Consider the following 15,124-nt stretch of genomic DNA (forward strand, 5'->3'; position numbering starts at 1 on the left):
ATATTGTTTATAATATTTCAATAAATTTCTCAAATCAATTTAAATATATTTTACTGAAAAGAGAAACAAGTCTATCCTAAATCAAATTTTCATGGTCTAAGAACTATATTCTAAAATAATAATGCAAAGACCTCCCTTCTCAAAACAAAAATGCAACCTCAAAAAGTAGATTATCCAAAAATTCCATACCTGTCTAAATTTCCATTCCTGTTCATGTTCTGATTCTCTTTGCTTTAAAGGATCTTTAAAAAGCTCCGAATCAATACGAGAGCTGGGATCAATGCTATCTTGCTGTTGCTGCCTTTTCATGGAATCATTTGACATCTGTACTTTATTAATGCGTAAAGCAGCTCTGTTATCTCTGGCTTTTTGCTTTGACAAAAGAAGAAAAAAAAATTTCCCAGATTATGTTAAATGTTTTAAGGAATAAAATAAAACTATCATGAACTTTCTCAAATAAAAGAAAAAAAAGTCAGGTAAAATAGTTGAAATACTTACGGCACCTCCCAAAAAAGGATCTGGACACTAACTCATCTTCTCTCTTTACAGTGCATAGTACCTATCAGTTGAGGATATATCTCTATGTATTTGAATTAAGCTTAAAGATCCTAGGTGTGATTTAATATTTTAGCTCCTAGTTTTCTTAACAGATCCTTAGAAATTATGTCTCCTTCAATTTACAAAGAAGGGGCTGGGGCCAGGCATGGTGGCTCATGCTCGTAATCCCAGCACTTCGGGAGGCCAAGGCGGGTGGATCACCTGACGTCAGGTGTTTGAGATCAGCCTGACCAACATGGTGAAACCCCACCTCTACTAAAAATACAAAATTAGGCCAGGCGCAGTGGCTCACACCTGTAATCCCAGTACTTTGGGAGGCTGAGGCGGGTGGATCACCTGAGGTCGGGAGTTCGACACCAGCCTGACCAACATGGAGACACCCCATCTCTACTAAAAATACAAAATTAGCCAGGTGTGGTGGCACATGCCTGTAATCCCAGCTACTCGGGAGGCTGAGGCAGGAGAATCACTTGAACTCAGGAGGCGGAGGTTGTGGTGAGCCAAGATTGCGCCATTGCACTCCAGCCTGGGCAACAAGAGCAAAACTCTGTCTCAAAAAAAAGAAAAAGAAAAAGAAAAATCAGCCAGGCACGGTGGCACATGCCTGTAATCCCAGCTACTTGGGAGGCTGAGGCAGGAGAATCGCTTGAATCTGGAAGGCAGAGGTTGCAGTGAGCCGAGATCGCACCATTGCACTCCAGCCTGGGCAACAACTGTGAAGCTCCATCTCAAAAAAAAAAAAAAAAAAAAAAAATTTAGAAAAAAGGAAAAATATCCAGTCTTTAAAAAAAAAAAAAAAAATCTGGATATTTGAAACGTATCATTAAAGAAATCACTTAAAAATTTTAAAAATTCTGTCATTACCTAATTCAAGTCAAAATAAAACACAGCATATCAACACATCTATATATATATATGTGATAGAGCATATACACACATATATGCTCTATCCAAAATAATCACTGTAACTGAAAATATGTGCACTGGGGAACAAGCTGGAAAATAACTATATATATTTTCCAACAATAATACAGATTTAATATGCTTTAAAACGAAAGCAAGGATTTGGTTCCAGCTGACAATCTTAATTTGGCTCTTTGGGAGAAAACAATTTACCATATGAACTGCGAATCTTATAAAATTACCTAATAGTTCATGGCAAAGATCATGTGTCAAAAACTCTTTAAACATGTCCAAATATTTCTCTTTCAAGATGCACAAAGATTCTCTATGAAACCTAACAAGAAAAGAGGTGACTGTGGAAGACACTGAGGCATGCCAATCCAGTCTCCAAATTTAGTACAGTTGTCCCTCTGTATCCATGGGGTATTGATTCCAGGATTCCCTGCAGATACCAAAATCCACAGATGCTCAAGTCCCTTATAGAAAATGTCACAGTATTTGCATATAACCTACACATATCCTCCTGTATACTTTCTCCCTTTTTATTTTCTGACCTAGCAGGGTCTTGCTCTGTCACCTAGGCTGGAATGCAGTGGTACAATTCTGGCTCACTGAAGCCTCAACCCCTCAAGTCTCTCAAGTAGCTGAGACTACAGGCATGCGCCATCATACCCAGCTAATTTTTTCATTTTTTATAGAGATGAGGTTTTGGCTGTGTTGCCCAGGCTGGTCTTGAACTCCTGGGCTCAAAGCCATCTGCCCACCTTGGCCTCTCAAACTGCTGGGATTACAGGTGTGGGTCACTGTGCCTGGCCCCTCCTGTATACTTTAAGTCATCTTTAGATTACTTGTAATACTTAACACAATATAAATGCTATGTAAATCGTTGTTATATTGTTTTAAAAACAATGACAAGGAAAAGAGTCTGTACAAGTTCAGTATAGATGTTTTTCCAAAATATTTTTGATCCATGGTTGGTTGAATCCACAGATACAGAACTCATGGATACAGACTGCCAACTGTACCTCTGCTGAAGAGATAAAACAATTTTAAAGTGAAATGAATTACTCCTTCCCCCCTAAAATAGCTGATTTTCAATCTTCAACGTTTTGGTTCTGTTAACTTGCTTATAAAAATGTCACACTCTCTATTAAGACATAAGGAGTCAGAAAATCACTTTAAAAATAAAGTTGCTTGTTGTACAGGTACTAACAAGCATTTTCTGAAATGGAAATTTGTTTTTTATTAACCTAATACAAATAAGGTTCAAGCACTGTATTTAAATATTTAAAAGATAGAGGAGTTTCTTAAAATACCACATATGGTGCTCTTTCTTGTGAGCTTGCTTTTCTCCACAATTTGGCAATTTGCTTCACTCTAGTAGTCCAATCTGCAACAAAAGAACAGAGTATAACACTTTCTCAGAGCCATGCTAATGATGTGTTGTAATAAAGAATGTTGATGAACTGCTGACAGTTAATCTTATTCAGGCCGTATTCTCGTGAGGTCATAGACCTATATTAAGTTTTTTACAAAGAACAAAGATCGTGGCACACTGTAGGCCAAACAAATGTTTTCTAAATGAAGTGCTGCCTTATTAACAACCTAGCTTGTAAAGTTGGGAAGTTTTTAGATTCAAGGGACAAAGTAGCAAAAATGTAAGCCAAACATAATAAATTCCCTCTGGTGGTAAGATACCACCAGAACCAAAGTACAAGTTTGTAAAACATCTGTGCTAAACAGAAATCTATCAATTTGACCTACCAGAAGTAAACAAAGTCATAAATAAGCACCTCACCAGCATTTGTGGACAACAAACACATGGAAAAGTAATGAGTTCAAACCATTTATATGAAATTCAGTGTCATGACGGTATACAAAATGAAGAAGCCCGGGTAAGATCAACAGTTAATGATAAATACAGAAATTATTTATTCCACATTACAAAAAGAAAGCAAGCTTCCAAAAAGCCAATGAAAATGAAAAATCAGTTCACAGACCAACAGCTTTAACACAGTATTTCATGAGGTTCTTGAATCACAAAGTAAAATTATTAAAGAAAGTTACTTTTAAAAAAGTTACAGCTCTGCTGTAAGGACAATTTGTGCTGACACAAAATGACAACATACCCATGTACGTTCATAAACAGCAAATGTAAGCATGGAAAGAAAGTGGCTGAAGAATGGGATACTGCCTTCACAGGTCTCCCTGCATCAAACCACTGATTTCTATTGTTAGATAAAAAGCATTTCATTTATTACAATACATAATGAATAAAGTCCCATGAAGATGCCAATCCAAAAAGGTACCTAAAAACAGGGGTCATCCAAATGAAAAGTCACTTCCAGGTACCCCTCTAGTAATTTAAGAGTTTGTGTATTGATAGATAGCTGGGAAACTATTGCAAAACTGAGTTGGAATAACTTTTTCAATCCTAGTTTGTCTGATACCATGAACTCAAAATAATAAAACCGCATTGCTTGCATATATTCAATAATTGACATTTCATTAATCCAAATTTCTCATTCACTGGTTAATCAGAATTTTCACAAACTGTACTATTATCATCTGTTTTTTTCAAGAGGCAGTGGTAATAGCTGGACAGTCAGGGAAAGTGAGAGGGGAAGAAGGGAAGACAATATTGAATTCGTTTCAAAAAAACACTATTTAGGATTCACTGATTTAGCCTAGCAGTATTTTTGATTAAATGATAGTTTGGGTTCTAGAAATTTTTTAAAGAATCACATAACACGGATTTCTGCATATTAATAAGTACTGCTAGGAGCTGAAAAACGGACCATTTCACTAATTGAAACTAATTTTTGGGAAATATGAGGATGGATGCAGGGTCTAGGACAAAGTAAAATGCAAGATGTTTCTAGACATCTAGGGAATCTTCATGTTGTGGGTCATCATAGACAAAAATTAGTTAAGCTACCTTTCTATTGCAGTTAAAAAAAAAAGGTATTGCACATGTGAAAATGTTGGTAAAATAGAAATAATATATTCATGGCTTACCAGGGAATTCTTCCTTTAAGTTGGGGAAATTAATATTGGTGTAGAGAACTGGGGCAACTGTTGCCATTTCACCCAGAGCCTCCTCTTTCTCCCACTTAAGCGTGCTTCTCTGGGCATTCGACATGGTGTCATTTTCTCCTTCCACAGTGGGAGCTGATGATGTCCAAGAGTTGTTAGGATCACTTGCCATTGGATTAAAGGCTGAATTTTTATCCCTGGGAAAAAATAAATATCTTTACTTTATGAACATAAAATAACTTTTTAATATATGTTCAAGTATAGCTTTCATTAAAACCTATTACAAAATAGTTAAAAGTAACATATTTATTGCAAAAGCCACAATAAACGCAACATACAATAATATCATACACAATCATTTAAGCAGACTAATTTATATATAAATCAAACAGAAACTAGTGCAATTTAAGTTTCCATAGAAAATAAGGCTTGTACCTGGCATCAGGATAAGAGGATTGTGCAATTGCAGAGAAAGTTCCCAGTCCGCTTCCAGGTGGCAAAGAATTATGTGGGAGATGAGGACTGGGTCCAATAAGGCCATTCATGAGAGGCATCCGTGAAAAAACATCTTAAGAGAAAAAAATCATTCCGTTTGCATGATATTCACAAATAACAAGGAGCTGAAGTAAAGCTGACCCTTGAACAACATGGTTTTTAACTGCATGGGTCCACATAAACACAAATTTTTTTCAACTGAATGTGGATGGAAAACACAGTGAAACCCAGGCATAGAGAGGACCAACTTTTCTTGTATGCCAAGTTCCACAGGGCCAACATTTGACTTCTGTATTCTCAGATTTTGGTTATACCTGGGGGTCCTGGAACCAAAGCCCCAAGTATAGAAGAGATGCTTATACTTCTAAATCAAAACCTTTAATGCAATTTAAAAGTAAGATTTTTTTCAGTATTTTATAATACTTAAAGAGTGACTTTTGGCTATAAGATTTTGAAATATGATCTCTACAGCTGTGATTATTTCATTATTGTGTACTAGAAATAGCAAGTGTTCTGGAGTCCAAAAGCCCGGGGTGTGAACCTCAATTTTACCTGTTAGAAGCAGAATCAATTTCTATTTCTGTAAACCGTAGGTATTCTGTTATTTGGGTTAATTGAGATAATGTATGTACAGCTCTAAACATAGTTCCTGGTATGCAGTAACTATTCGACACAATTAACTCCTAAAAAACACTAATGAATCACAGCAAATGCTAGTAAGTTTTATCAAATATTCTTTCTCTTCATTAAAAATTTACAAACAGATGTTTCTTATATTTTATTCCTGTTCCTCTTAATACCAAAAAAAAAAAAAAAAAAATCATGATTCTTTCCTTTTTTTTTTTTTTTTTTTTTTTGAGATGGAGTCTCACTCCGTCGCCCAGGCTGGAGTGCAGTGGCAAGATCTCAGCTCACTGCCACCTCTGCCTCCCAGGTTCAAGCAATTCTGCCTCAGCCTCCTGAGTAGTTGGAATCACAGGCACTTGCCACCATGCCCAGCTAATTTTTGTATTTTTAGTGGAGGTGGGGTTTCACCATTTTGGCCAAGCTGATCTCAAACTCCTGCCTCAAGTGATCCACCCACCTCAGCCTCCCAAAGTGCTGGGATTACAGGTGTGAGCCACTGTGTCCACCCCACCTATGATTCTTAAATTGATACTTTCTCTAAATTAGTTTTGAGTAAACAATATATATATCACTATAAATCAGATGATTATTCCTAAAAATATATACACTCTGGTTTTGGCCTAATTTTTATAACTTACAGTTCAGCCCCCAAACACATTTGAGTTCTCATTCGAGCCTATTCACAAACATCAAATACCTTATCGTTTTCTTTCTGAATAGACATTAGGCAAATAAAAGGACCATCTTATGTTTCTTTACAACACTCCTTTAAGCATGTAACTCCAATCCTTATTGTGAAAGTCTACTTGTCTAAACTATTTGGAACTAAGCCAACTGTCCATATTGGAGCAGTTTCCAGAAAAAAGAAAGAACAACAACAACAAAAATTTTGTGTACCTTCAAAAAGCCCTCCCAATTAAACTTGATGATTTGTGGAAATACACAAGGCCTCTGTTAACTGTTGCAACACTTAGAGCCATACTATTACAGGAGATCCACATCACCAATTAATTACACAAATGGCAATACAGAGTTGACTAATACTTGGTATAACTAGAGAATTCCTAACCTGATCACCTGATTTTTATCTAATGTCATTCCATTAGATTAAAAAAAAAGTCTCATACACGTACATTTTACAATGTATAATGGTCTTTCACTTAAACCACATCATTTGAATGTTACAACACTAAAGCCTACATAGCTCCAGTATGTATGTGCAGATACTAAGGATGATCACTGACAAGTTTAAAAGATTTTGTCTCAAAGACTTCCTAGAACTCTCTGACTTTCACAAACGAGCTTACCCTACTAAATGCCACAGCTGGGTCCACTGGATCAGGTTTTCACAATGACAAATATCTCATGACACTTACATTTACTCCAAGGATTAAAGGGCAAGATTTCTGCTTTTTTCAAACTAGAATGCTACATCTATTTTCAACTTCAGTGAAAAGCAGGTTCCATTAAGGCAGGGGTCCCCAACTCTGGGGCCACAGACTGGTACCAGTCCATGACCTGTTAGGAACCCGGCCGCACAGTAGGTGAAAGTGACCATTACCGCCTGAGCTCCACCTGTCAGATCAGTGGCGGTATTAGATTCTCATAGAAGCGCAAACCCTATTGTGAAGTGTGCATGCGAGCATGTTCCTATGAGAATCTAATGCCTCATGATCTGAGGTGGAACAGTTTCATCGCAAAACCATTCCCCAACCCACCAACCTGGGTTTGTGAAAAAATGGTCTTCCTTGAAACTGGTCCCTGGTGCGAAAAAGGCTGGGGACTGCTGCGTTAAGGAATGTGCAATTTTAATAAACGATATCATATGTCTTTCATGTAATTAGGAGAAACAAGAGTTTATTGACGAGGAGAATGTGATCCATACTGTAGCTAGGTATCAGTGCCATCTACTGATATTACAATAATAATCTTGTAATAATCTACAATATTAACATATTGAAACTTTTCCCAATAGTAATATTAGCTATTATTTGTTAAGTACTTTATGCTTGCTAAGCACTGTCTTAAAAGCTTTACAGCTTCACGAAAACCCACTGAAATAGGTTATTATGTTCAGCTCCATTTAAGCAAAGAGGACCCACAGAAATTAAATAATTTGTTCAAGGACAAACAAGTAAAAGCAAAGTATTTCTTCTTATTTTATTCAAGAAGTGGTCTTTTTTTTTTTTTCCAAGTCTACCATATCTACCCAAACTAGTCATATTAGTTTATAAAAGTTCAAAAGTTACTTCACAACTTTTACATAAAGGTATTTCAAGTTACTCTATCTCAATCTTGAAAATTCTATTCTCTACTTTCTGAACTTTATTACCATCAGACAATAAAGCATATTACATATTACATAATAACATATTACACTTTGCCTCCCCTTTCTCATCAATTCTATTGAAGTTACTCCACTGAAGATTAGCAACAACCTTCCCATGGTCCAATGAAACAATGTTTTTCAAGTAGTCATGTTACTTAACTGTACAACCTGTCTCTAATGATCATTCATTTCCAAGATCCCATACCTCTCACTCAATGTCTCAAATCTCTCACTACTTTTTTTACTTTCACCTAACCTTTAAAAGGAAGAAAGAAACATGTAATTGCACACCTAATATAAATCAGATGAGTTAAGCATATACTTAATTACATTTAATTAAAAAGCATTCCTCGAGATTCTATACTCTACTGGCAGTATATTCTCTTAATAAATCTCATCCTTCCCACATCTGCAATTAGCACAATTACACAGATAATTCCTACATTTTCATCCATCTCCTTGACTAACTGCAACTGCCTGTAAGTCAGAATAGTGTATATGTCCCATTTCTACCAACCTAAAAGAGGTCTAAAACTAAATTCATTGTACCTCCACTACCTTCTACCAGCACACACACTAAGTCTTCCTCTGTTTCATGTTTCATGATTATCCTCTGGGCCCCTGGTTTATACATAGTCTAATTCACTTTAATTTCCCCCTTTCCTCACACCTTATATCCATTCAGTAGCACAGTCCTACTTGTTCTAATGTCATTTTCTCTCGTATCTATTCCTTCCTTTCAATCAGCACTGAAGTATCTTTACATGGAACCTACTTTTTAACTTAGTCTCAACCACAATAACCTCATTAGTACAATTCTTCTCGTCCCAAATTTATTCCCAATATTGACACCAGAGCTACCTTAGCAAAACACATAAGGGATCAGATCACACCAGTGGTGTAAGGTCTTCAAAGGCTCTTGGAAGCCTCTAGGGAAAAGGCCAGCTGCCTCTGCCTATTTCTCAGAGCCCTTTACAATCAGCACCAATGTCCACTTCTAGTTTTGCTTCCTTAAACAATTCCCACTCCCTTTGCTCTGGAAAACGTTAAAGTTGCCATTCTTGAATAACTATGTGTCGCCCTATATGTAACTTGATCATGCTTTGCCCTTACATTAGAACTACTATTCTTTCAAACAAGAACAATGAAATCTTAGTGATTCATAAGGCTGTACTTGAATTATACTGTACTATAATACACATTAGTTGTATACCTGAAAGTCTACAGTATTAGAATTACAAACTCCTAAGGGTAGGCAACCTGATTCACCTTGTATTACACATTAACACCTTGCAAAAAAAAAAAGAAAAAGAAGTCATCCTCTCAAGACCTTTTAAAAATGAGACTGCACAATGAAGTGATTTTCATAATGATTGTAAGATGTTTTTTATAAAGAAATACATCTTTGATTTTTAAAATATGCACTTTCAGTTCAGAAAACATAAAGACAGGTCATTTTTATGTGTTGAAAAGAGAAATACTGAATAGTTCTTAATCGTTAAAACAGCATATGGGGGCTGGGCGCGGTGGCTCGCGCCTGTAATCCCAGCACTTTGGGAGGCTGAGGCAGATGGCTCACAAGGTCAGGAGTTTAAGGCCAGCCTGACCAAGATGGTGAAACCCCGTCTCTACTAAAAATACAAAAAATTAGCCGGGCACAGTGGCAGGCACCTGTAATCCCAGCTACTCGGGAGGCTGAGCCAGAAGAATTGCTAAACTCGGAGGGCAGAGGTTGCAGTGAGCCGAGATCACGCAACTGCACTCCAGCCTGGGCGAAGGTGTGAGACTCTGTCTCAGAAAAAAAAAGAAAGAAAAAAAAAAGCATATGGGAACAATTAAGGCAAGAATAGTTATATGGTAAGTATATTACCCAAATGTAAATCACATGTTTAGCCCAGCAAAAATCAAGGTAAATTTATGTTTAGAGGCTAAACTGGTAAAAACACAAATATTTCCATTATGTGCATTATGGAATTTTCATGTATATACAAAGTTGTTAGTAAAGGTTACAAATTATTCACACACTTTGGCACTTACACAAGAAAAGGAGAAGATATCCTCATGTTATTCAATTCAGGGTATAGTCATGAGGCAGTGACAATAGGATAGAGAGAGATGTTCCTATGCTCAAATCATCAGAAATATATACTAGCTGCGCACAGAGGGCCACGCCTGTAATCCCAGCACTTTGGGAGGCCAAGGTGGGAGGATCACTTGAACCCAGGAGTTCTAGACTGGCCTGGGCAACAAAGTGAGACCCCCACCTCTGCAAAAAATCAAAAAATTAGCCAGGCATGATGGCGTGTGTCTGTGGTCGCAGCTGCATGGGAGGCTGAGGACAGTAGGATCGCTTGAGCCCAGGAGATCGCAGCTGACGTGAGTTGTGTTCACACCACTGCATGTCAGCCTGGGTGACAGAGCGAGACCCTGTTTCAAAACAAAACAAAAATACATATAGATAGAGTTATATACATGCCACCATGCAACTCCATAAACTCCTTCCTATAGATTCCCATACCTGTACCAATTTCCCTATCTACTCATACAGACCTTAATCCTACGCTATCAAATTTCAGCTCTACAGAAAAGGGGAGAAATTGGTAGCTAGCTGTAAGTAGGCAGAAGAAAAATGAACAAAATAGGCAAACATTCACAAAATTTCATAGTGTCTACAGGGATAGAAAGGTCAGTGATTTACTATGAAAGTATGTACTGAACACATACTCTGTGGCAGGGCATATAAGCAAGACATGGACAACTCTAGCCTTTAAAGAGCTCACAATCTAAAGGGAAGACATAATTACCCAAACAGGTATTATATCTGTGCCATATGCTACAAATGAAAAACGTGGGGGTGGGGTGGTGACCAGCTAACCTCTGAGAGATGACAGTGAAACTGAGGGCAGATCAATGAGTACAGGCAGCCAGGTGAGCGGGGACAGTTCCACACACACACACACAGCAAGTGCCTATGTGGCAAATGACTAGAGTGGAGTGAGCTGGGAATGGGACTTGCAGGGAGGGAAGAGGGCAGGCACTGTTACATCCTCCCCACTGGATATAAGGATAATTACAGAATTACAGAGAACTTCAGGGAGACCGCTATGTGAAGTCAGTATTTTTCAATCATTACAAAAGGGTTTTTCTCCCTATCAGTTTGTATACGTGGCTACTAAAGAATAGGGCAAAACTTGCTTGTGTGTGTATATGTACCCACATATATACACATGTGTGTGAATATAATGTAGAATTATAAAGTCATAACATACCCTGATTGTGTATTGGCAACAGCTGTGTTGGTGGGGGAGGCTGTGGCAATGGAGTTGGCTGAGTGTTCGCAGGACTAAGTACAGCTGTAAATAAGTCTTCAACATCTTTTCCGCCGAGCTCTAGGAGATAAAACAATAATAGTAACAAGATTAAAAGACTAGTAGGGTCCTGGTATGGGGAATGCCATTTTCATTAACTAGAAAATCAAAACACATTTACCTGGAATTTTATATAATTTTCCAAGAATTGCTCCTAGAATAAATTTAAAAAAAAAAAAAGAAACATTAACAGCTACTAATTCAATATACTGATACAAAATAGTATTTAACTGACAGAAATAATTAGAAGTTAAATTATAACCATGCAAAAATCTTTAAAAATCATATTTACTCAGGTCTTTTAGAAAGCCTAGATGTAGGGCAAATATTTTACCATCTGTGACCATTTTGTCTAGTTCAGGACTGAGGATCCCATCTAGCTGTTCTTCACTTAATGGTCGTGAACTCTGATTGACATTTGGCTGAGGCAAAGAGGAAGGATCATCAGTGACAGGACCAATATCTACAACAGTAAGGAAAATAAATTTAAAGGTACATTCACAATACTCACACAAAAATGTATAGCACTATTTACCTGTACTTAATATATAACAATATGATTAAAATAGAGAAATAAAGTCTGTAATTCTGAATCAGAATTCTCATATCAATTTGGAGAGTCGCTCAGTAAAAATTAGGCACAACATATTTGTATTCGGTGCCATGTAAAGTTCTATTTCAAGTAAAAACATTTCCTGAGGAATAAAAGAATACATCTGATTTTAACTTGCCAACTCCTGCCAAAAAAAAAAAAAAGCTTAAGATAGGAGTTTATGAGAAATCGATATGCAAATAATTGCTTTAATTTGGAAAATAGTGTTATCAAATGTACAGTTCAATTATTATGCACAGTATGTAAAAAGGAATATGTTTCATATGAATTAATGAAAAGCCCTAAAATGCTCAGTGTTTAATATTATCCTTTGTAAATAACTTCAATTATAGGTAATATTTTTAAAGTATTCTATAGGCACATTCTGATTATGTACATTACATTTTATAAAATTGTAACATGCTATAGCTCACATTTGTAAGAGTCACATGTAAAAGTGGTTTATCATCTACATTTTTTTCATGCTTTCTCAATATTATTACTATTAAAAAGTAAAAATTTAGTCTGTTCTTATTTGATCTTATATTAGGAACTAGCTCTATGACATTTAGGTAATATTGTAAACCACATATTAACAAAAATAAAATTACTCGTTAAAGAAAAACTACTGAGAAAGTCACCCGAAGTACAGTACAGCTATACTATGCTTTAGCCACACACAAAAAGGGAAAAGCAAAGTATGGATTAGTGACAAATTAGCACTACTGATAAACAGCATGCACCTACAGGTTGTTTCAGCTGAAATCACTATAAAAAAAGACTACTTCTAGTCAGCCGTCATCCATTGCTCAGTTTCTTACCAAATGGAAAAGGTGAGCTCTCAACCTGGAAAGTGCATAAATCAAGACCTATAAGACCCAAACCAAATAAAATGGATGATTACCACAGGAGCAGGAAGTGAGGGAAAATACAAACAAAAGAAGAAAAAAGATACAGCAAGACTTTAAGGCAACGTGCCTTAAATGTGATGCAATTAGAAAGACGACAGAAATTAACTAACTTGCTATACCCCTCCTAAAGCAGGAAAGCTGAGGCAGATCAAAGAAAATACTGAGTTCTTTAACAAAGCCAAAAACAAAAACAAAGTTACTGGGAAACAGACAAAAGGCTAAACTTGTTCCACACATCATACACCTCTCGCTCACATCAGAAACCAGAAAAAGGGTAAACAGTATTCATATATACCTGAATGATCAACTGATTTTGCTAGATCATCTGAAATTATTCCAAGAATGTCATCATCTGTGTTTAAAACTTCAGAAATATCAGCTAATGGGTCATCAGCAGGACCTAAATATAGTAAATATGTTTTTTAAAATTTCAGTATTTTCTCAGATATTAAGCCATTTGCTAAAAACCTAGAGTACAGCAGATACTGAGTGAGGCAAGTGCTAGAATAAAAACCTGAGACTCTTAATTTTACAGTAAAAATTTTTCATAGCAAAGGAGATAATGTTTTGAATTACAAAAATTTACTAAAAATTCAGACTATTTTGTCTTGTGACTAATGTATATTGAGACAAAATTTAAAGACCTGTAGGCAATAAAAGTGAAACAGAATAAATGCTGTAAGAAACAATGCAAAGAAAAAAAAGTTTTTCATTAAGAAAGTGGCATGTCTAAAAGTGACATTGAGAAATTAAAACACAGTAGGAAAAGTCAAAATATGAAAGACAAACCTGTCACTCTTTAGAAATTCCATATGGAGCAACAAGCCAGGTACCATCTAGTAACTACTTGCAGCTTTGCTGTTCATACTGATTACTCACTCATTTATTTAAAAAAGTATTTCACTACCCACAGAACTGTGTCTATGGATCACGTATCAGGCATTGCCCACTCAGCAATGACAAAGTGCCTGCCCTCAGAGGGCTTACTTTCTCAGGGGGAGTTAGTAAATAAACGACATTGCTGAAAGTGCTATTTAAAGAAAAAACAAGGAAAAAGGATTAAAAATAAGCTGCGGGGATGTTGTATTAGACAGAGTGGTCTATGAAGACCTTTAGGAGATGACTGAACATAAAACTAAATGAGGGAGTAAGTTATATGCACAAAGATGGAGATAACCCTCCAAACTAAGGCAAAGCAGACATAAAGCCCCTGGGGCAAGCCGGGTTTGCCAACAAGAGAGGCCAGAGTGTTAACAGTAAGAAAAACTGTGGTAGGGATAAAAAAGAGGCAGCTAGGGCAAGATTATTTAAGATTTTAGAGATCATGGGGAAGACTGGGTTTTATTCTGAAGTGTAATGAGAAGTTGCTGGGAGGCTGAAAGATAGGAGATGACTAATATTTTAAAGGGAACATACTGGCTGCTATATGTAGAGCAGATGAGGGGTGGGAATTAGAGAGGGGCTGGTAAGATTAGAAAAGGGCACTGGTGCTGTCTCAGAGGTGAGGTGATGACAGCACCAGGGTTCTAAGGAAAGTTGAGACAAGTGGTCGGCTTTGGGACGTATTTTGAAGGCAGAGACAAACGTGGATGAATGAAAGGGAAAGAAAAGTCAAGGAGGATTCTACGGGTTTGGGCTTAACCAAGAAACTATTGGAACTCTCGTTTAGGCTAGCTTTAATAATTATATTAGTCATTCAGTAAAGAGAAACTGAAATTTTTAATCCATCTCAAGCTTATTTTTACTTAAAAGGGGGAGGAGGGCATAAATGTAATATTCCAGGTCAAATACTTCTGTCAAACAGTCTTGGTCCCATTATATAGTTTTCAAAATGTAATTCATATGTAACATATCACATTAAGTTTTGCGTGCCCAAATATCCAGGAACTTTTTAGAGAAAATTATTTCAATAATGACAACACTGTAGTTGAATGAAAAAAATTCTGGATAATTTTTTTAGGAGTCATATAGCAGTTTTTTGTTTTAAAGTAATGGAATTCTACTATACAATTGTAACTAATTTTTTAAAGACTGTTTTACAAGTTTGCCCCTACCTAAAGGATTTTATATCTGAATAAATCATTAAAATTGATATAATAGGCTATAATGAATGACATGTTAAAAAAAAAAAAGGCTTTAGTCATTAATTTTCCATTATAAAGTGAAAAGAGTGGTTCAATTGCAAAGAACAATTAATCTAGGTTTTGAAATGGGTATATTTTTCTAGTCCTCCAAGTTTTGGCCTTATTGTAAAACTGTTCTCTCTTCAGTATTTTTGTGGAAAAAAATAAAGAAAAAAAAAACT

The 15,124-nt window shown here is 36.3% G+C and overlaps 1 protein-coding gene across 41 annotated transcripts in view; it reads right to left on the minus strand.

Annotated features, from left to right (window-relative positions):
* The window catches only part of KMT2C (lysine methyltransferase 2C), a 304,403-nt gene that overhangs the window by 47,572 nt on the left and 241,707 nt on the right, over nt 1-15,124 (minus strand). For 34 of the 41 annotated variants that reach the window (XR_010158721.1, XR_010158720.1, XR_010158719.1 and 31 more), the window contains 9 exons: nt 13,115-13,219; nt 12,730-12,777; nt 11,651-11,779; nt 11,438-11,470; nt 11,218-11,337; nt 4,933-5,065; nt 4,480-4,694; nt 2,778-2,851; nt 190-372 (listed from right to left, as the gene is read on the minus strand). Coding sequence is in view for 38 of the 41 variants with exons in the window: in XM_063815061.1 (XP_063671131.1) it covers nt 190-372; nt 2,778-2,851; nt 4,480-4,694; nt 4,933-5,065; nt 11,218-11,337; nt 11,438-11,470; nt 11,651-11,779; nt 12,730-12,777; nt 13,115-13,219 (1,040 nt within the window). In the remaining 3 variants the exon portion in view is untranslated. The remainder of the gene's footprint in view (nt 1-189; nt 373-2,777; nt 2,852-4,479; nt 4,695-4,932; nt 5,066-11,217; nt 11,338-11,437; nt 11,471-11,650; nt 11,780-12,729; nt 12,778-13,114; nt 13,220-15,124) is intronic. The other 7 variants (XM_063815077.1, XM_063815095.1, XM_063815083.1 and 4 more) reach the window with 2 other exon arrangements.

The sequence above is a fragment of the Pan troglodytes genome, chromosome 6 (assembly GCF_028858775.2).
Source record: "Pan troglodytes isolate AG18354 chromosome 6, NHGRI_mPanTro3-v2.0_pri, whole genome shotgun sequence".
In the NCBI taxonomy this organism is placed as follows: Eukaryota; Metazoa; Chordata; class Mammalia; order Primates; family Hominidae; genus Pan; species Pan troglodytes.